The following is a 22,844-nucleotide window of genomic DNA, read 5'->3' as shown; positions in this document are numbered from 1 at the left end:
AGAAGCAAATGGAAAGTGTTTAAATGAAATGTTTTGTTTACTATTAGAAAATTGTTCAGGAATTATACCTCATTTTGTTCTGTTGATTTTATGTGTTATTTTGGCAGGACTCAATCTTTTGGGGTGCTGACTGTAGAGAAGCAAAACTGGGGTTTGTAAAGATAACCTTTCCTTAAAACCAAAATTACTAGATGTAAGTCTCTTTGAGAATTTATGTAAGGAGAGATAATGGGAGACACTTCGGATTTCACAGGTATCTGTGAAATTTTATCTTTTGTTTTCTGTGCCCAGGAGGGTCGCGGAACTACAGGGGGTCAGGGCCAGCGATCCGCTCTTTTGTTTTGCCAGAAAACAGATGGCCCTTTGATCTTTGCCGTAGATTAAGGGGAGTTCCAAGTTTCTCTGAGTGCCTAAGGGAGTTTCCAGTTGGTCAACTAGAGGAACGCCTTGAGTGCATATATTAAACAGAAAAACACCCCCTTAGTATAAAATTTGGTGTCAGCACTAAATTTTCAGAAAGTTGCCACTATTTTGCTTTTTTGCAGCAGCTCTCTCAAAATGCCTTTTCTTTGTTTTTTCTCTTTCTCTATTTTTCTTCTCTCAAGGTAAAGAATGCATATCTCTGTTCCTCTGCAACTTTGTTGATTGATTCATGCGTTGCTTTGTATGAAATTAAACTCTGTGATTCTGTGACGTCAACACGCAGTGTTGAGGTTTTCTTGTCGCTGCACGTCGCTCACTGAGAGCGTCACTAGCTGAGAACGCCACTCGCTGAGGACTCGGGAGTTTAAGGAAGAAAGAGCCAAAAGAGCCAAACGTTAGTTAGTAAACAAAACATTTTCATTTAAACACTTTCCATTTGCTTCTGATATAGTCACAGATAATACAGTTTTCAAATACATTCATCATTTAGTCGTTGCAAAATGAGATAATACAATCTTCAGTAAAAACATGGTATTAATACTTAGAAATTAAATGTTAGCGGTTTCAATCGTCTATGTTGCGTTAAATTTCACACCCTCCCAGATGTTGGTTTCTTACAGGCTTTTATCTGCTGTGAACAGACCAGATGTCTCTCTCTCTCTATCTCCAGTGCTTCTGGCCTACAGAAATGCTAATTGTATGGCTTCGTGTGGTCTGACCGCACAGCGGGAGGTCCCATTGAGAGATCTCCCTTGATCTGCATTTGGTTCCTGTGTCTCTGAATGCTTACCCATCTGGTTTAGTTTCAAATGCTTAACACCAACCTGCTCAAAATAAGAGTGTTCCATATACCTTTTAAGATCAACTGTATTAAGCACTAAATATAATCATTTTTCCTCAACACAGACCAACTCCAGTTTTGGAAAGGAAAGGAGAGTAACAGCAGAGACGATGTAAACTCAATGACACTAAAAACAGCTAATTGTTTTCAGTTTTTTCTTAGCAGCTTAAATGAGCTGAGCTTATTAAAGTCAAACATTACCTTAAAAAAAAAAGAAATCATCTTTTCTGTGTGTCCTATAATAATTTTTTTGTGTTTTTCATCAAACCCACAAGGGGCAAATTTACAAATCATTTAAGCTTATTCAGGAAGTGTTTATGTAATTTTGTTTCCAATTCATGCTGATCTACTCGGCTTCATTTAACTTGCCTGCTTATGTCCTGCTGCTCTTCTATGACAGTTTTAGTGTTCCTGCAGTTTTAATGTTCCTGTATATATTATCTGTTTGCACAAATACAAAAAACACAAGTCAGAGAGAAACACTTCGTTTCACTTTATGTAGAATATTTAAATAAGTAGATCTCATCTGTCTCTACCTCTTACTTTGCTGTGGATGCCCTGGAAATTTCTTCACTTCAAGGACGATTCTTGTCTCCAACACAGTTTCCTTTCCATTTTGATAATGCTTGTACAAAAAAAGAAATCTGGCACCTGACAAGTCTGAAGTGATTAGTCTAAAGCAGGGGTCCCCAAACTTTCTCCTGTGAGGGCCACATAACTTGTCCCTTCTCTGATGGGGGGCCGGGGTCAGTTTGTAACAGAAAAAGTGTGACGATTGTAAGAATGCTAAACATAAAAATCAAATGAAAATGCACATTTATGAAAATACTCTGGTATTGTTCAGGGGGCCGGACCAAATGTGGAGGCGGGCCGCATCTGGCCCGCGGGCCGTAGTTTGGGGACCACTGGTCTAAAGTGTTGCCTGTCAGGAGCGGACGTACAAAGGAAGAGATTCTTCATGTGTAAAAGTCTGCTTGGAAACCAAAAAAGAAAATACTTTCAATGACTTCCTATAAATGTTGTTTATAATTTTTTTAATTGCATTCTGTTTTCTGTCTGTTTTTACGTGTTCTAATTATTGTTTTTTCCCCCCACACATCCCAAAACATTCCATCGTCATTCCTGTTTTATTCCAGTGTTCTCTGACTGTGTACCAGTTTTTGTGTGGACTACCAACATCCCAATCAAAATTTATAGGGTTGGGCAGAGAAAGACTGAGTGATTTCATTGGATTAGCCCAATCTTCTTCGTGAAAATCAACCAATAGGTAGAATTGGTCAATAAAAATAATTTATAATAGACTTTTTTGATTAAATTATGTTCTGACAGCCTTTGGCCGGACTATAAATGCGCATCGACCCACCAAGCGTTGCTGGGTACGCCAGAAGGTCAGTCCATTTCAGTATTTAACACACTGCACCAAGCAGATAGCGAGATGCATTGAGAACTTGTTCAGGTCAGAGATGATGCTCTAATTGAAATATATTTTTTCTTTGATTTAAATGTCTGCATCAAGGGGTCGGCTTTGTGAATTGTAATTTGTCAAAATAAGAGATGGGCTTCCGATTTTTCTGTCACCGTTTTAAAGGGGCAAAACTATATAAAAGCAACTTTTTTGAGCTTTACATGATGCTTTATTTATGTGAGAGTGTTGCCTTGAAATCCTTAAATCTCCATGGCAACCATGAAGCTGTGCAAAATACCTGAGTGGATCTTGCTCTGCCTTCAAGGCACAGCTCCTCCTCAGAACTGCAATTTCTAAGTTTTCAAATTTCTTCTTCATAGAGCAACCAACTCCCACGGCTCCCCCACTCCGCTCCTTCAGACTATCCAGCAGCAATTAGCAAATACCTGCTGAGCTCATTGTATGAGCTAGTACTATTCAGTGCAGCGCTGGTAAAACATTGTTAGAGGGTTAATAGAGGAACAATGTTGTGATGACTTCCTGAAGGTGTTAAATCGGGAAGTAAAATTTCTTTTAAGTTGTATGTTTAAGATTTTGATAACAACTTAAGGTAACATAGTTATTATAAAATGGCACTATGTGCCTATAAAAACACATAATATTGCAGCATGTGTTGAATATTGCCCCTTTAAAAAGATGGTCAAGGATAGAAAATATGTGGTTAACGCAACCCCCGATATAATCCAACATGTAAAAGTCAAAAACAATATGAAGATCAATCTGTAATGAATCAGAAATCTGCAAAGGTACAAATACTATTCCATGGTTTTTATGTGAGCCGAAAAGCTCACCTGAAATCCTTCAGCAGCTTAACCATTTTCATGCTTGTACAGCTTATGATAACCAACAAATCTGCTTGTGTAGCAGCATAAATTCATGCTCTTGACAGACAGCTTTGATTATTTAAATGAGCTAATTACATATATTTTTGTGGACAGTGTTAAAACCTTAATCATAGAACTAAAATAGTACAGGAGCTATTTATCAGAATGAAATATGCTAATTTGCAATACTTTGTAAATTTTCTTCATTATTCATTGGTTCCATGAGTAATGTGTTTTTTCATGCTGGATGCATAATTATGCAGATTGCACAGATGCACACAGGTATTTGTATGCAGGTATGCAGATTTCTAAATTTGTCTTTTAGAATCTGTAATGCTTTTCTCTTCAGCTAGTTTTGATTATTGTCACATTGTTGATTTCCTCCACAGCTTTGCCTTTTATTGGGTTGTGCCCAGATGAATGAAACCTTTTATGATTAATTCCTCTTTCTCTGCTTAGTGTGATGCCTGTTGCTGATATTACTCATGAAAATGAGTATATTTCCCAGCGCGTCAGCTTTGAAGCTTTTTGAGGCAAAGAGTGCCTCTTTGTTGTAACAGTCAAACAGATTTTCTGCACTCTTCATTTCTAGTTTTTATCAGATCTTGAGAGGAGACTGTATTACAGCCTAAAAGATACACAACCTATTAAATCCACTAAGGCAGAGTGATTTTTGGCCCCCACATCAGGCAAAGTTACGGTAATTAGCGGGCACCTTATCCCACAGAATGTTGCTACATAAATAGATCATTTACTGTATCTTTTTGCTCTGAAAAAATTTGGGAGGGAATCTTTCATCTTCAGATATTTGTACAGTGTCATTAACTTACATGCAAAAAGATTAAAGTAAAATTTTAAATGATGACAGACGGTCTCTGATAAGACTAAAAGTGAGGAAGAACAAGGGCAGACATGTAACTTCTCAGGAACTTTGAGATGCGTCATCACATCATCATCTGCTTTGACTTTCTGAACTGTCACAAAAATGTGTGGTGTTTTTTCTGGCTTGAGTAAAATCTTTACTTGGAAGATGTGGGGAATAGTCAATTCAGAGACTGTTTTACCCTCGGTGCTACTTGCATACAATTTGGCGAGAGAAGTTGTTATAAAGTTTTATGAACTCCGTACTATAACTGTTATGCTTTTTAGGGATTAAGTTACGGTAAATTAGCATGATTTAAAACTCAATTTTAGGTCTCAGATTAAATAAAAACTTTTACAAGAAGATGACAAACTTCCCTTTAATTCAGTGCTCATTATTTTTAGAAACTGGAGGTAAAAATCAGTTTGGCAGCTAATTGACAAAAAAAAAGACCTAAATAATTAAAAAAGAAGTAGTCTTGTAAAATTCTGTTTTGAAATTCTGGTTAAATATGACGAGAGAGCACTGAAAAATTCCTTAGAAACAGCAGTTTTATTTCCTTCACACTAAAACACACAACTGAGCTCAACATGAAGAACCGCTGTGGAGAGCCTTGAGATCATCATGTGGCTCCAGAACATTGCAAAGTGACTTTATTTTTTTTTTTACCACAGCCAGAAGGCCAGCTCAGTGCCATGTCATTGCAATATGTTCAGCAAAAACTCCCTCTTATGTACTTTGAACTTCTGCAGAGGATCACAGTGCAAAGGAATATTTTATATGCACAAATCCTGATTCTTGTCTCAACATCATTGTAAACAAGTCTTTTTAACCATACTCCATTCTCTGAAGGCTTTTTGAAACAGCATGTTTTGTTTGTGAATGCCTCACAATCTGATCTCCTATGCAGCGTTGCAAACCATTGTTGGCAGGATTTATTTACACCGACTGGAAATATTTGAAGAATAAATAACATTTCAATGTTGAGTAAGTGACTGTTTATAAATTTACTAGGAAATTGCTGATTTATGCAGGGCATTAAATGACTTGACTCGAGTGTTTACTATTGTGGACAGCTATTTAAAAGTTGTGAGTCTACTTTACAGGACTTTAAATATGTCCTTCCATAAATTGCCATGTTTTGACTGTGCAATGCAAGTGAAATTTAAAAAAAAAATCCACTTGACTGGCAGTCAGCCAGAAATGCAAAGATCTTGTGAATATCTTCTGAGTGCTTTTACAGCAGGGGTTTTGACCTCCCGTCTTTGAGAAGTGGTGTCCTGCAAGTTTTTATTTCAGTCAGATGACTGAAATACCTCCTCAACATGCAGTGAGGTTCTACAGACTCTAGCTAATGGCTTAATAATGTCATGCAGGTGAGATGAAGCAAAAATGAGTTGTCTGTCCACTAAATTGGGCATCATCGCAGGACATCTATTTTTGAAAATGTTTATAATTACAGTGAAATGAGAATTTTACAATAGGCAGTGCCTATGAATTTAACTCAGATGACATATCTTTAATAGTCACAAGTATATAAAACGCTTAGAATTGCAAATTATTCCAACAAACAGTTGTGAAAAATGGGTCACTCTGAGGATCTCTTTGCAATTTCACAGCATTCACTAAGTCCAAAAGGGGAATTTCCATACCACTAACATAATAATATCAATAGTGCATTTTATTTGTCAGTGCCTTTCAAAACACCCAAGGACACTTTACAACACTGAAACATTAAACAACATTAAGAAAACATTAAACAATAAAAAATGGCTATAAAATCACAAAGCCACAAAATAGCTAAAAAAATCATAGTGAGGAGGTCAACTTGAACAGATGAATTTTGAGTTGTGCTTCGAAGGTCAGACGTGACATCAATGTTTTTCTGAGTTGAGATATTTCTAATCGGGCCCTTGACTTTAACTTTACCACCAGATGTTGGCAATAACCTTAGCAATCCTCATATAGAAAGAAATGAAAGAATATTACTCCACCGCTGTTACAGGTTAAAACTGGTATAGGTATAGAAGATAATTACATAAATTTATTAAATACCTTGAGTAAAACCCTTTTTTTGAAATATCTTGAAGATGTGTCTTGTGCAGAAAAACTAGTTATGTGCATTGCTCATTTATTACCCTTTTTATAGATTTTTTTTAACTAGTTCAATTTATTGCATAGCAAGTAGACAGGAAACAGGGAGGAGAGATGTGGAGAAGATGAGCAACAAATGGCCTAAAACCGGGAATCGAGCCCAGGACAACCGCATTGAAGTCTGCTACCTCTGCACTTGGTCTGCATGCTCTAGCAATTGAACCACCCATGGCATGGTATTGTAGATGTGATGTGCAAAACCATTTTTTCTCCTAACATGGTGTGTGCAATAACATCCAAACAGTTCAGCTTTGTCCTGACCGAACTAGTTTCTCCCAGTATTTTCCTGACTTGTTCAAGAATTCTCCAGCAAATATTTACAAAGCTCCAACTTGATTTTCCTTCACTAGTGGAGTCCTGTGCATAGATGCTAATGCATTTGAGTGCATTTCTTATTGCTTAAGTGTGAGAAACTGTCCCCACTATTTCCATGGCTTCCTGGAGTTCTCTACTATTGCTCTGGGACAAGACTGAACTTTTATTTACTCTTTTGACTCTTCAGTCAGAAATCGTATGAGTAGATTCTGGAATTGGCTGCTTTATGGTCAAAATATATTCTTTCTGCTTCCAGAGTTAGGCTCCAACAGCACTTGCTGGACTATTCATGAAATTAGAAAGGCAGCTGTTACCATTTTAATTAGTATTAAAATGGTAACATTTTAAATGTTACCATTTTAAATGGACATGTGTTCTCATGTGTACTACACATGAGAACACATGTGTTCTCATGTGTAATTTCTCACATGAGAACACAATGAGAAGCATTTTAATAGGCCATCTGTTAATATTAAACCAGCTGATATAGGTTTGTACATTGCAGCAGGGATGCTTTCCCAATGGTTGGCTTCTTGACTTTCTGTCCCTTGATGTGTTTGCTTTTCATGTGTGTCTTTCAGATTTTTTCTGCCTATGACTTCATTTATGGACTAATTTGCTTTGATTTCTTTGTATGTGTGGATTACGTGTTGCCACATCTGGTATGGCTTTTATGCCAATGGCCCCATTAGAAATATTTAAGCTTAGAAAAATGTTGATCTGTTCAAGACTTTGCTATAATAACACTGACAAATGACTTTGGAACAAAGGAAAAGGGTAAGTAATTGGGAACAACTTCTACTCAGGGGAGTCTGAGAAGACAGTTCAACAATTTCAGTCAGACATTTGAGCAGGGACTCATCCAAAACTTGTAGGTCATGGGCCCCTAGGGGCCAGAATACCTTTGAGGCTTCAGGTAGTAGTAATTACTCTTTGAGCCCTAGTTCCAATTCAACGAGATTCTACAAACCCAAAGAAGGCAGCTAATAATGACAGGGGATTGCTATGCACACAACTAAACATCCCTTCCCTCCACTGCAGCCTGAATGTTGAATGTTGAGTTTGGGCAGAAATCCTTTGTAAGAAGGTCATGTGCTTGGATGATTTTATTTGGACTGGTCAGATATCTAAATATTTTCACCACACTTTTATCAGAAGCTGATCTTGTCTGGTTTTGGATTGAAGGTCTGACATCTAGCCCCATTTAGGTCCAAGAAAGTTTTATTCTTTTATATTGTCAGAGTTACTAGAACTCCTGTTGGCGAATTATTAGACTTTATTTCAACCTGCAATGATTTCAGCAAAAACACTGTTTTACCGTTGAACAGGGGTCGTCAACCTTTACTATCCAAAGATCTATTTTTGCCCTCAATCCACCACCATATGCACGTTTAGAGCCACAAAACAACTTCTGTGTTATTGATAAATTTCTCCTAGAGTTTTTTTTTTTTTGTAAATTTGAAAAATAAATAAATAATAATCAATTTGTAGGTCTTAAAATTAAACTAAAAACTTTTTGAAAATGAAGAGGCAAATTTTCTTCCATGGGATTATGCTGTTTGTGAAAATTAAAGAGCACATTTTCCAAACTGACAACAAAAAATAGATCTCAAACTCATTTCTGGTACATTTTTTGTCATTCTGTTGTGGAAATTCAATAAAATGATTCCATGAACTTAAAAAAGGCTGCTAAAACCTGCATTTATAATTATATACTTTTTTAAAAATTAACCGTGAATTTCCAGTATTCGCAATAACAGTCAGCCATGAACTTAAGACGCCCTCTAAAAATGCACATTAGTGCCTATTTTAATACTGAAATCACTAATTATACTTTAATATGCTTAGTGGGAACCAGATTGGCGCTACCACACAAGCTAACGTCATTGTTTTTCCTTATGTTTGCTGTTTTCTTAAAGGGATCCACAATTAGTTGTAACAATAGCCTTTATTTGAGAAGATGTAAAGTCAAGACAGTAATAATACTGTAAACAGTTTATTTTTATTTTATTTTTTCCCCCTTATTTATAGACATATACAATCGGCCTCAAAAAAGTACCATAATGCATACATTATGTATTCACAACAGATACAGAAAAACAAACAGAACTAAACAAAAAAACGAGGGGAAAAAAAAACCAACCCAAGATGAATCTAGACTTTAGCAGGGCAACTTGTCTGTACAACATAAAATGTTTTTTAAATATTTTAATAAAATATTGTCCCACAGACGCACCATGTTGTTTACGCTGCAATGCATTCTGGGTAAATGCAGTACGCTGGACCCCATTGCGCTAACTCAGTCCAGCCAAAACAGCAATGAGTAACGTCCTTGAGCCTTTTCAATTTGAACTGCAGTGCGTTGATATTGATGTACAGTGAACCCTCGGTATATCGCGGTTCACCTTTCACGATGTCGCTGCTTCACGAATTTGCATCGTGCATTGTGTTCTATATTCTGATTGGCTAAGCAGTCTCTCCGCTTCTTCTCTACCTGTGTGTCAATAACGTTGCGGTTTAATATGTATACGTACATAAAAAAGCTTGCCAATTTCAAGAATCTTTTTGCCCAGAAGAAAAAAGAGGGACAAGAACTACCGATAACTATGTTCTTCTCTCGAAAAAACGAACTTTAGAAGAAAAGAAAAAAAACGCTACAGAGCGGAGTCGGGATGCAGCGGCTCAGTCAGAAGAGCAGTGAAATACACGTGAGTCGCCATTTGTCCTACTGCACTTTGTATTTTTTTCATAGTCATTTTTCATTTTCTCCCGTTCTAATCCAGTGTCTCAGGTGGGGCGGTGCTGATCTCCGTAATTTGAAGCCTTCAGTTCATATTGATGATTAAAATTATTATTTTACAGTACAGTAGTTATTTGTAAAAAAAAACCCAAAACCCCCAAAACCGTTTATTCAGTATTTTTATTTGTTAAACAAATGCTTGGGCCTGTAAAAAGGTTTTGTTCTTTGGTTTCAATATATTATGGAGTTTTTTCATTGTATAATAATTGTAAAAATATATATATATTAAAGGTTACTACTTCACGGATTTCGCCTATCACGGGTTTTTTTTGGAACGTAACCCCCGCGAAAAACGAGGGTTCACTGTAGTTGTGAAATGGTGCTATATAAATGATGTTCCTAAAATATTTTAAATGAAGGATTCATTCCCTCCTTCTCCACAAACAACTGTACGCAAATGATTTAAAGTGGCTACAGTTAACAGAAGTGAAACCAAGAAGACTGAATGATAATTTTGGAAAATTCAATTAATTTGAAAATAATTAGCACTTTCCTAATATAAGACTTTGTCTAAAAGTTCCCAGTAAATGAGAAGGTGGTTCCTTATTGTTAGTGCCCTGATTTGGTAAACTAATACACTTCTAATTTGTTTACACCCTGGTTTACCTATCAGAAATGGAGGGTTGGGTAATAATGTTGCAGAAATCTGGATTGCTTCCTGAAAAAGTTTCTTGTTTTGGAAATGGTGCCTTAAAATAAGATACCTGCCTTTTACCTGTCTATAAACTTTAAAATTTGTTGCCATGTCTGTTCTTGCTTTTTTACTTTTTATTCTACCCCTCTTGTTAGTATATTAAAATTAGAATAAACAATAGTTTTACCAGGCAGGCAGTAAAAGTGTATTATTGTTATTAGGACTGAAAGTATATTTTTTATAATCCCTTTCTCTCAATAAAGCGATTTTCTACTCGCTTTATTGTATGTCTTACCAGTGTGTTTCATATGCAATATAGCTTTACTCATTTAATTAGGCGCAGATGTCACGTTTTTATACAAATGGTTTTCATAAAAATAAAAATTGTTTGGAAGATTATCATTTAAAGAATCGATGCATATCTTTGATATCTTAGATCATTAAGTTGTAGATTTACTTTCTGCTCAAACATACCCATGATTTGCTGTTCTCACCAGGCTGAAAGAAACTAAAGAAAATCAAGCAGGAGGCGGCTTGTTATTGTAAAAGCATTTCCAAAAATCCAGTATGAATTCCTTACACCGTGCCAGCAGACCCAGACACTTTCATATCACAGTGTTTAACAACTCAGCAAGTCAGACTTTTCCTTTGGGTGTTAGTGAAGGCCAGAAACTGTAGTAATAGATGATTGATGCTCATCTACAAACTCTACCTAAATTTGGCAGGATGGCTGTTTTCTTTGTTCCATCACCACGGTGACAGAACCACTGGATTGGATTTGCTGAAAGCTTAGGTTAGCCCTGCTGTACCCTAAAAAAAAGCACAAAGCAGGTTGACAAAATGGATAAATTGGGCAGGGTTATTTATGCCAGTTCAGATATGACAGGATGGCAAAGGCTTTATTTATATTTTTGCCACCTTTGTTTGTTGTAAATATTAGGATATCCAAGAAGAGCTTTCTAAATGTTTCTTTTATGAAAATTGGAAAATAACATATTGGTAAATAAGTTTGTATGTTTTCATTACATGTGAAAGGCTTGTTTGGTTGGTGTTTGAATCATGGCTTATTTCCTCCAAATTGGCACCAGAAATATGTGCAGAAATACATTTACTAAGTGGATGCATGCAAAGAGATACCACTGTTCACACTTCTGAGATTTTAATACCTCAATTATGCTGTTTACATGAGTTGTGTACCAGGTCCCCCATTCAAATTCTCATTTATACATCTCGTGGTTAAGTTTGATGAATAATTCATCTGCACACTGCATCCATCAACACTAATTACACTCTGTGCCACATCCAAAATATTCATTAGAGCCAAATCGTCAAACTTGGAGCTAAAATCTGATTCAGATATTTTCATTGACTTATTACTGAGAAAGTAGTGCTCTGGAGCAACATAATCTTCTGTTGTTCGGTTCTTTGGATTGAAAACTTGAAGTCACAGTCAAAAAGCTCTGGTTCAGTTTGTGTCAGATGTTTTTAATTTAAAGCGCGGTACTGGATAGCAACAATAAAAATCTTCTGTTACATTCATTTTTGCTGTGCCAAATCTAAACACAAATCACTTTGTGGCATTTTTACATATGAGGAATTAAGTCCAATTTAGATCCAGTTATATTAAATTTAATCCAATTGTTATGTTCATAAATTATACTCTCATTAAGCCCACTAATAATAATTCAATTAGATTAAAACACAGTTCAAAGGACACGTTTAAATTGTAGTCTTTTGAAATTCCCTCTCTTCTTGTCTCTCTCAATATTCATTCATCATCATAATATTGAATGTTATTTTAATAAAATAAAGCTTTATTAGTGGTTAGTTAGTAGCACTGCCAAAGTGCATCAGGGGCAGTAATTATTATTATTATTTTTTGTGGTGAATTATCCTTTTTTTTTTCCCAGATGGAATATTAAATACAAGTTACCGCTGAGCAAGGAGAAAGAAGAAGGGAGAAACTACTTTGTCTTATGCAAAACAAACATAAAATGCCAACAGGGGAGCCCAGAAAAGTTCACAGATGAGTTGTCTGGGATACTTCAGCCTCATTAAGAGGAGCCAATGATGCACTAGTGTGCACTACAGAGTTGGAATGGACCAATGCTCAGCTGCTCATCCTGTCTTGACTCTAAGTTGGACAACACAACTAAATACAAATGCAGACACAAATAAATAAAAAAAAGCAACTTACCTAATACAAAGAGCAAACGTGTTTCATTTTGTTTGTTTAGTGTAGCAAAAAGTGGCCTCAAGCTAATATCTCTTTATAGCCATGGCCACTGAGGAAGATCTAAAAAAATAAATAACCATAATGTCTGCTTCTTTAAGCGTGAGGAAAAATACACTGAATAGGAAATGATGCAAGAATGAAAAGAAATGAAAACTTCATTGTTTTAAGCTCATTTATTTGATCCAGGAATATCCCAGGTCACCTACAGTACATATTGCAGGTTGCATGGTAAAGGTGTTTTTATACACATTTAAACCCTCATGTCATCAGGTTGTAAAACTAGATGGCAAAAATAGCATGACTTTTCAAATAAAACCTTCATCTTTAATGCCAACTGTGAAACTTTAAGATTACTGATTTTAGTTTTGCTCGTATCACAAAATATCATCCAAAGTTTTAGACAGAAGAGAAGTCACCTTAAATAACAAATATAATTTTATTTATTTATTTTCCTTTATTTAACCAGGTAAACCCCGTTGAGATCTAGATCTCATTTTCAAGAGGGACCTGGGCAAAAAAATTTGCAATACATAGCAACCTGGTTACAAGATAAAAACAATTAATACATATGCACAAGTATAAAACAATAAAAACAATTTAGAAACAATGACACTGTTTCATAGAATCCTGTTGCCTATCTTTAAGAACTGCTCGAAATAAGTCCAGTGAAATCATTTCCGACATCTTAAGTTCAGACTGCAACTGATTCCACGCTGTGGGGGCCAAACACACTGAATGCCTGCTTCCCTTTTTCAGTTCGAAAGCGTGGGACATGCAGAAGAATAATGTTATTGGAGCGAAGAGAACGAGAACTGACAGTTCTATGTAGGAGAGTGGATAAATATACTGGGGTTAGACCGAGTAAAGATTTATATATCAGGATCATTAAATGATTGTTTCTCCGTACACTTAAAGGAGGCCATTGAGCTTTTGCGTACAAATCACAATGATGTGTCAGACGTCTACTACCGGTTATAAATCTTAAAGCCCAATGATACACAGTATTTAATGATTGAAGACATTTGGTCGAAGCATTCATATATAAAACATCTCCATAATTCAAAAGTGGCAGGAATGTATCTGCTACCAATTTTCGTCTAGCTTTGAGTGTAAAACGAGATCCATTTCGATAATAAAACCCAATTTTCATTTTCAATGTCCGTAGTAGATTTGCTATGTAATTTTTAAAAGAGAGTTCATTATCTAGAATAAAACCAAGATATTTATAATTACTGACAAACTCGATTTGTGCTCCTACAGCAGTGGTAAGCAATAGGGAGGTTTCTGGTAGAAAAGAATAGAAAGCCACATTTTTGTTTTTTAAATAAGCTTCAGTCAGATTAGTTAGTGTTTGATTTATATAAGATGTAACCAACCTAAAAAGTGAAGCATCTAGTTGATTTTTTTAAAAGGGGGTGCTATGTATTTTTCTGGTACATGCTGCCATTTTATATCACACCAAGTAACTATTACAATCACTACCACTGGATACCTTCAGTAGTTATAAAAGGACTGTGTATCTCAAACAACTTAAAATAAATTTGAGTTCACATAATAGCTCCACTGAGCCCTGGAAATTAGACTCTTTAAGAACTACCTACCCTTTCTGACACTCCCCTTTCAGCACATCATTACAACAATCAATCAAATTTATTTGGAAAGAACATTTCAGCAACAAGGGAGAAAAAAGTGCTTTACATCAAGTTACATACAATCATGTTTTCATGATTTTATGATTTTCATGATTATGTTTACTGATTTTAGTCGTGCATGTATCACAAAATATCAGTTTTATAGATCGAAGGCGTCCATTGATGCTGCGTACAATTGCTCTTCAGAGCACTGTAGTTCAAATTAAAAGCTCAATAGAAGCACAGTTCCACCAGATACTGATTGCTGCTGGAACTGTGCAGGGGAGGAGTGCTCTGTGGGAGAGATGGAAATTTTGAGCCGACTCTCCTTTCAGAGAGTCGGCTCTTGTGGCTCGGCTCCCAAAAAACCAGTCACACATTTACACGACACCGGTAACCGGAGTCTCTCACATTGGCACTTTTTGAAACCACATCTCAGAATGAAACTTTTCTGTAACATCCCAGTGTTGATTTGAAATACCTGCACAGAATGCACCGTTGCAGGGTTTATTCTACGCATATGAGGGCGGAAGACAACAAAAACAATGACTGACAGCGTTGTGATTAGTTGTGCTACTTAATCTGCTTAGTTTACCGCAATCCCTGATGAGGAATATATGTCACATGAGACAGGTTACTGTTTACAAGGCGGAAGCTAAGGCCTAGCATGACAACAACAGCTGACTGGAGGTGTATTGGCGGTGCCGTCTAAATATGGACATTTTCCCCAATTAACATCCGAAAATACCAGCAGTTTCGAGACCGAGGTCTCCTGTAAAGGAAGCTCCAAGGAGGAGTTCGTAAGTGTCTAGGCGTCCCAAATGGTTGCCAGATTCAAGGATTCCTCAGACATGGAAGAATGAGTCAAATCAACATTTTGTTTTTGTTTTTGTTGAGGGAATTACATAACGTGATGTAAAACTTCAAAAATGTTGATTTTGCATAATATCACCCCTTTATTATTACACACATACTATGCTGTCAAAAGTATTTGGTTGTCCAGCTTCATGTACATGTGAACTTGTGTGACAACCCATTCCAACTAAGTGGAATAGCAATAACAACTTCAGAGAGTTTTTGAAGTCTTTATTCAAAGTTTGTATTTATGGGACTCATGGACCACATTTCCATGAGTCTAGCCTTCTTGCCTGACTCATAGTCTCTGCTCTATTTTAAGGTTAAATGGGTTGATGTCATGACTCTGTTGGCTAATTAAGATCTTACTCATCATACTTTCTCATCCATGTCACTGCTATTGCTTTGTGTATTGTATTAGAACAGGTTTCCAAATCCCACAGCTATCGACTATTCTTGAGTTCACCTGAAGGCCAAAATAATTTAGACGGTTTGTATCTGTTGACTCTGCAGAAAGGTGGGGACCTCTGCAGACAATGACAGTCAAACTCTGCTCTGTGATTTTTACTTGGCTCAGCACCCAATTAATTCCACTTTCTCCTGGCTATACACAATGAAATATTTTGTAGCAGGACGTTTTACAGCGGAATGTTTTGCACAGGTGATATACCATTACGGTACAATGGAATTCGCTGAACTCCTGAGAGTTATCTATTTTTCCTCTTGCATGCCTTAGTACTGGATTATTTAACTCTCTCCATGAAAGTGATTGGAAAACCTGAAATCAATGTTATGGTTGAGCAAATACTTTTAAAAAGGGAGACAAAATTAGCTAGCAAAATGCACACATCACACACGATGAGGACTATATACTGCAGCTACAGTATTTGCTACCTCATTAGATTTTTGAAGCGCAAAAGAAAATCAATAAAAAATAATTAAAGCAAATCTTAAAGTTTGAAAATAGGATGGTTGCCAATGAAAAACAAAATATAGCCTTTGGGAGAGCTTGAGGTGCAATTTTAAGCACAAAGCTATTTATTTACCACATTAATGACAAATTTAAGATCTCAAGTACATTAAAATTTGTCATTTACAGATGTTGTAAATATTTGTGCTTTCAGTGAGAATCCGCAACAACAATAAATACAGGCCTGGGTCAAAATAGTTAAGTTGCTCTTTGACAAATTTTCCTGCTTTTATGTCTTGCAGCCCTGGTGGCAAGCACTTCGGAGAAAGAGGCGAGATGCCCCCTTGGCCAGTTTCCATGTGGCAACATGAGTCAATGCCTCCCTCAAGCTTTGCAGTGTAACGGACACAAAGACTGTCCCAATGGAGCAGATGAATGGCGCTGTGGTAAGTACGATGCTCAGCTACATGGAGGGAGGGGTAGAGGTAGCCAATATTTAAAAAACTAATTAGGAATTTTCTGCAGCTCTGATTTACATTTTTGTGACATTGCTCACTGCCTGACCAGAATCACTGACTCTTAAAAGGTTGTAGCTAGTGTGATCATTTCTATCAGTGGGCACATCTGATTTCCTTGGCTTTTGGAGCCCAGGTGCCCTCTGCATATGTATGAACATATTGAATTTATCACTTCTTGAGCGGCTGCTGGCAGGGGGTGTTAACGTAGCAGCAGCCAGCAGAATGTGATTGATTGGTAGGTCTTTCCCCATTGGATGGCATTGGTCTTTATAAATACAGGCCTGAGTAAAACTCTCCCTAATAATGAATATATTAATTTATAATACATATTTAATAACACTGTATTTAAAAAAAACTTGACTCAGGAGACTATTTTCATAAAATATATTGTGAAATTCATATATAACTGTGATAGATGATATCACTGCATTGATAGGTTGTATTAATGCAGATTTGTCTCTGTAGCACCTGCAGCTTCTTCCCCTTTGTCAAAATTGAAGCAAAGAGACTGAATCAGGGCTTGCATATCTGTCTCTAGGGTTAAAAATAAGGTGTTTTTTAAATAAAAACCTAAAAACATAAGGCTGGTTGTGGGGTTACTTTGATGCTAAGGCTAGAGGAAGCCACATATAGAGTATCTGCAACATAATATTTTCAGACGTAATACATTTTATTAATTTCTTTGATACTAGTTGTAAAGCTGGGCGGCACGGTGAAGCAGCTGCTAGCAGTGTTTCCTTACAGCAAGTTGGTCCAGGACATGAATTCCACTCGGTGGGGAGAGGACCTTCTAAATAAAGCTTACATGCTCTCCCTGTGAGTGTGTGGGTTCTCTCTTCGTACTCTAGTTTGCTCCCACTGTTTAAAAAGAAAATAAGAAAAATAATATAGATATATATCTGCATGTCTTGCAAATTGTTTGCCCAATGAGAGTTGATATCTTGCTCAGTTTCTTCTTACTGTTTAGTCTCTGGAAGACTTTCTCCTTTAAAGATTTGCTCACAAACCTTTAAAATATGAACAGTCAAAATTACTTCAGAGTTTGTTTTATTTTGTTCACCATAGCACTATGTTTATGGGGGGCAAAAAAGACGAGGCATAATGATTAACTTGTTTTGCTCTTTTGCAAGTTGGAAAATTATTCAAACTTACCTTCCAGTGAACAAAGAAACCTTCCAGAATGTCAATTCACAATGGTAAGGCCAAAACTGAAATGTTGCAGAGATACTCCATACACACTTTCTGCTTCCACAAGATATAAAAAGGCAGTATAATGTTTTTTCCAGACAGTGTGATTTTATAACACAATCAAGTGACTGTTACCTTTAGTTATTATAAAAAAGCTGTATATATCAGCCTTTCTTTTCATGACTGAAAAGAAATTTGACTTTGCAATTTAGTGCCTTGAAATTGGGACTCTGTCTTTTCAAGAAGCTGCTCTTTCTGATGCTCCGCCTTCAGCATGTCATCACAACATTCCTCTATTAACTCTGAAATTACATTTTACCAGCGTTTTACTGAGATCTAGCTCATATAATGAGCTCAGCATACGTGCAGTTCCACCAGGTGTTTGCTAATTGCTACTGCTGTTAGTCTAAAGGAGTGGTGTGCGGGAGTCCCAAGGGACGGGTGCTCTGTGAGGCAGAAGCTCGGCTTGGAAACTGCAACTTACTGGTAGGAGCTTTGTGGAAAAGGAAGCTCCTGGTGCGACCAGGCGTTTCTGCAAACAGAATGGTTGCTATAGGAGACTAAAGTATTTCTCAAACATTCATTAAAGAATCAAAGCAACACTTCAGGTATGTTTTTGATGAGGGATTAACAGTATATCATGATGGAAAGCTTAAAAAAAAGTAATTTCTACATAATACTGCCTCTTTAAGGAGAGAAGCAGGCCAGTGCTGCTCATTAAAGATCATCATAAACTGATCACCCTCAATGTGATCGGCTCCATTAAGAGGAGACAGTTTCAGCAGTGGCCCAGTTAAACTCTGCAGTCTAGACCTCAACCTGAAATGCCGTGGAGTGATTTTAGTAGAGCTGTGCAAATGTCAATGAACTGAGCAGTGATCTGAATTGACTCCATAAGCCTGATTTAGTGGGACAGAAAATGTTACTGAGAGTTATTGTTGTGGAAGGTGAATTTATAATAATCTATAAGTGTTGGACAGCATATAATCCATCACTTAATAAACACTTTGTGTTTATTCACACAGTCCTTTTCCATACTGAGTTCATATTTGAGCAATAACTAATAGTGTGGAATCTGTTGTGTGTTTTTGTACATTTAGGGTTAGACGTAGATAAAATTTAAATTGTTTTAAAATGTCCTTCTTCTGAATTAGATTTTGTTTTTTAGCTTTTAAGGTGTAACCTTCCCTTCATTAACTAACAGAATTATAATTAGACTTTTCTTGTTCATAAAGCTGCAGCCAGTGAGTGCAAATATTTAAATGGGCCAAAATTAAATGTGTAACATTTTCATTTTGACTGTAAAATTCCACTTGTTAGATTTCTCAACTTGTAGAGGTCAATAGACCTCATTCATGCAGCTTATTCTTGCATCGCCAGCCTCCATCCTCCAGCTTTTTAACTCCATACAGTCGATGAGTTGCAGTATATGAATGAATGTAAAATTAAGCAATGACCTATTGAGACTATTCCCAATTTAACCTTGTGCCCAGTTGGAAATTGTCCTCCTGCTTTACTACTGTATGCTGCCAAGCTTTCAACAATGACAGGCAGCTGCCACCTTGGTGCCCTGCAGGGGAAATGACCAGAACCTAAACTTCAATCAAATCTAATTTTGTTTTATTTACATAGCCTTCCTGCTCTATGTTAAGTGTAGTCTTCATTAATTGCTAGCATAGCAATGTTATTGCTAGAATTATAGCTGGACTTAGAAACATTTCAAGGAGACTGAAGGCCTTCTAAAATAAACCCAGCAATTTCCGTGGGTAGCCAAACTGAACAATGGTCTTCATTGTCTACATTCCTAGTTCAATCAGGTGTAGTTTCAGGTACTACAATCCCTGTATCTTCTGCTCCTGACTTCTGCCAGATGTCAGTCACAGCAGCGGTTCTGGCTGCAGTAGGTACAGCTACACAGTTCCAAGTTATAGACTTTATTTAGTTTTCTATAAGGAAATACCGTTTTGCCTGTGGTTCTCAGATTCAACACAAGGTTTGATCAGGTCCCAACTTGCAACATCCTATAGAAGAAGAAAAGTAGTTACTAATTCATAAAATATGGTAATTATTTGGTAAGACAGAAAACGTGGTAAACAGAACACATACAAATAATCCGTAAAAATTTATTTTCATTGCACATAGTTTATTTTGACAGTGAAAAATAATGTAGTTTTATTTTCAAAGACTTTCTCCCAGATCTAGTCACAAGCTGCTAAAATATATTTTTAACCCCAATTCTACTATAAATGGTGGATATTCTCCAGTTGGTGGGTATTTTAGATATAGTGGACTTGACAAGGTGTCCCTTCAATGAGAAGTTGTTCTGAAAATAGCTATAGCTACTCTGGTTGACAAATGCCAGGCACATAGGTATGGTTTCTGCTAGAAGGCCCTGTTTCATAACAGCCTTGGCAACAGGCTACAAATAAATCTGTCAAAGCACTGGCCACAAAGTCAAGTTCATTTACCACCCCATTTATTATATTTACTCTCATAACATTATGCCATTAGTGTTCTTTGAGCGGTCCATAAACATAGGAAAAATCTGAGTTTGAGGCGTCAAACCCAGCCAAACTGGCCCCCTCTAGTTACGGATTAAAAGTTTGCTCTTTAGAAAGTTGATAAGCCCGTCACTGACAACATCAAAGCAACCATAGACTCTTAGTGCTAGACCTAGTGCTGTTATTTATAAAGCATGCCACTAGAGTCATTTGGGGCAGAGTATTTTAATGTCTGCAATGACGGCCATTGTTTCACTCTGCAGATCCAATTATATCGCAACAGCTCACGGCTCATGCTGTGGTAACTTTATCAACCGTGTAATGATAAAAGTTGGATGATTTTGCTCAAATTTGCTTTCATTTATACTCTTTGATCTGTCAAAATCTTTGTGCTGGGTTTTTACATCTGGTTACATCTGGTTTCATAAAATAAAGTGAGACTCAAGATGATTTAATTTGGCCGTAGTTTGAGTATAATGAAATATAATGAATTTGTAATTGGAGAACAGTACTTTAGAGTGTAACTCCTGATTTAAAACCTTTGAGATTTTATCTTTGAAAGAGGGAGGTAAAACATTCATTTTGTGCACTTATGACTAACTAAGTAACAGAGTTAGAGAAGAGGTGGTTGGTCATTAGGACAGAAGCACAAGTAGTCAAGATTTAAAAAGGATTATAAAAGGAAACACAGTCTGTTCCAAAAACAAACTGTCCTTGCTCATGGCTAGACACAGAAATGTTCCTCTTTGACATTATACTCAAGCCCTGACTCTTTAATCTATTACACAATGAGTCCACAGTCTCTGCTTTTGTAGTGTTTACATTTTTAACATGGATTTCATTTTGAACCTGTCAGAGGAGCATTTAAACAGACAAATATGATATTTAAAGAGGTTATGTTTCTATTTTTGTTTCTAAGCTATTTAACTATTAATTAAAAAATTTGCAACAGTGACACCAAACAAAATGAAAGCTCTATTTGTTTTAAATCCTGTATTACAGGATGTACAGACAATTAATGGCTTACGATGACATGTGAGATCTCATATTTTTGTTCAGTTAGCTGAGACAAGAAAGGAGTGAATTTAGATTTAAAAATGATTACATCCAGATTGTTTTAGCAATAGGAAAAGAGATATCTAAGTGTCAAAATATAATAAAACAATATCAAGAAACATATTTATATTTACATTTGACAAAAGATTTACACTCATTACACTCAATCAGCAGGCAAGCCTTTCTCATAATTGCTGACCAGCTGTTTGTAGCTAGATCTGTAGTGATATTTATATAATTTATATTTGTTGATCAGACTTTAGAGTCAGACATCATTGTCATCAACTTAATCTTTATCTTCAAAAGATTCAAATTGAGACTCTGACTGGTTCACTCTGAAACAAACAAAAATAGACAACATGAAAATCTCCCAAACAGTAACAAACAAATCCAAAGTTAAGGTCTCTGAGACCCTGTGGCACACTGGTTATGTAAAAACAATATTAACCGGGGGTTTAGACAAAAACTGAATGAAGCAAAAGAGTTCATGAATACAGGAAAGAGTTGTGACTTGAACAAGAGCTAAGTCAGTCTAATTGACTAATGAATCACAGTTGTGAGTTGTTAGAAGACTGGGGCAACCGAGGGGAAACTAACAGAGCCAAATCCATAAATTACAACAAAGAAAGCACAAAAAAACTGATAAATCAATGACTGAGCAAAATAAATATTGTCAACAAACATAGGCAAGGCAAAAATGGACAGCTGCTATCCTGAACGTCAAAATCGTAAAAATCTTCAAACCATAATGGTAACATCCCGCCAAGGTACAGTTCTGGTTGTCACATAAAAGAAAGTCCAGAGGTGATCTGGAAAAAAGGATAAAAAAGAAATAGTCAATGAAGATGACCTGGGGATGTCAAGAAGAGTACAAAAAACATCTATCCAAAGAGACTAATATCTGTTCGGACAGTTTCATTTGTCTGTTCATGGATGTCTCCGCCATGTTTATTTCTCTTGCAACTGGCTCTGCTTAACGATGACCAGCGGTGCCCTCCTCTGGATAGCGGGCACACTACATGCACTTTGATAGTTAAGCGAATGGAACTGATTTTAATCTAATCCACAATAGATCGCAAATTGATTTATTGTTTGGATCCTTTTTCACAACTCTCAATGGCAGTAAGAATCAGGCGGATGTGTTTCATCCTCAACCTTCGTACCAGAAGCAGGAATTTGAAGCACATTTCTTCTCAGCTTTAGTAACAGAACAGCAACGTGAGGTTATAGATCAACCTTGACTCCTTTGGCTAGAACTCAGTGTTCTCATTCTGATGTTATGTGTGAGGGTCATAGGTGAAAATAGGCCAGGTCATATAGCTGCATCAAGCTGTGGTAGGAGTAAAGTCTAAAAATATACAATAATTACATAGTTAATATATCAGTAGGTAAGTCTTAGCTGATTTGGATTAATTTAGTTATTCCAGATAATAATTTTCTAGAAAAAGAGGTAACATAATTTTTATATTGGAAAAAATCTACCCACATGGTGGTTCTATATGTATGTGGTCATTGCAGTTCTTTGATGTTGCAAATATCACATTGGATAAAAGATGACAAAGAGAGACATTTTAGGAAAGCTATGAAGTTTAATCTATATGGAAGTTCAGTCTCATTCAGGTAAATAGAAT

At 36.4% G+C, this 22,844-nt stretch overlaps 1 protein-coding gene across 1 annotated transcript in view; it reads left to right on the top strand.

Moving 5' to 3' along the window:
• rxfp2 (relaxin/insulin like family peptide receptor 2) overlaps positions 1–22,844 on the top strand; it is a 94,801-nt gene that overhangs the window by 5,290 nt on the left and 66,667 nt on the right. The window contains exon 2 of the mRNA XM_023342917.1: positions 16,253–16,396. Coding sequence (XP_023198685.1) covers positions 16,253–16,396 — 144 coding nt within the window. The remainder of the gene's footprint in view (positions 1–16,252; positions 16,397–22,844) is intronic.

This window comes from Xiphophorus maculatus, chromosome 11 (genome assembly GCF_002775205.1).
Source record: "Xiphophorus maculatus strain JP 163 A chromosome 11, X_maculatus-5.0-male, whole genome shotgun sequence".
Taxonomy (NCBI): domain Eukaryota; kingdom Metazoa; phylum Chordata; class Actinopteri; order Cyprinodontiformes; family Poeciliidae; genus Xiphophorus; species Xiphophorus maculatus.
Note: the sequence above shows the minus strand (reverse complement) of the source record. Positions and strands in the feature narration are given on the sequence as shown.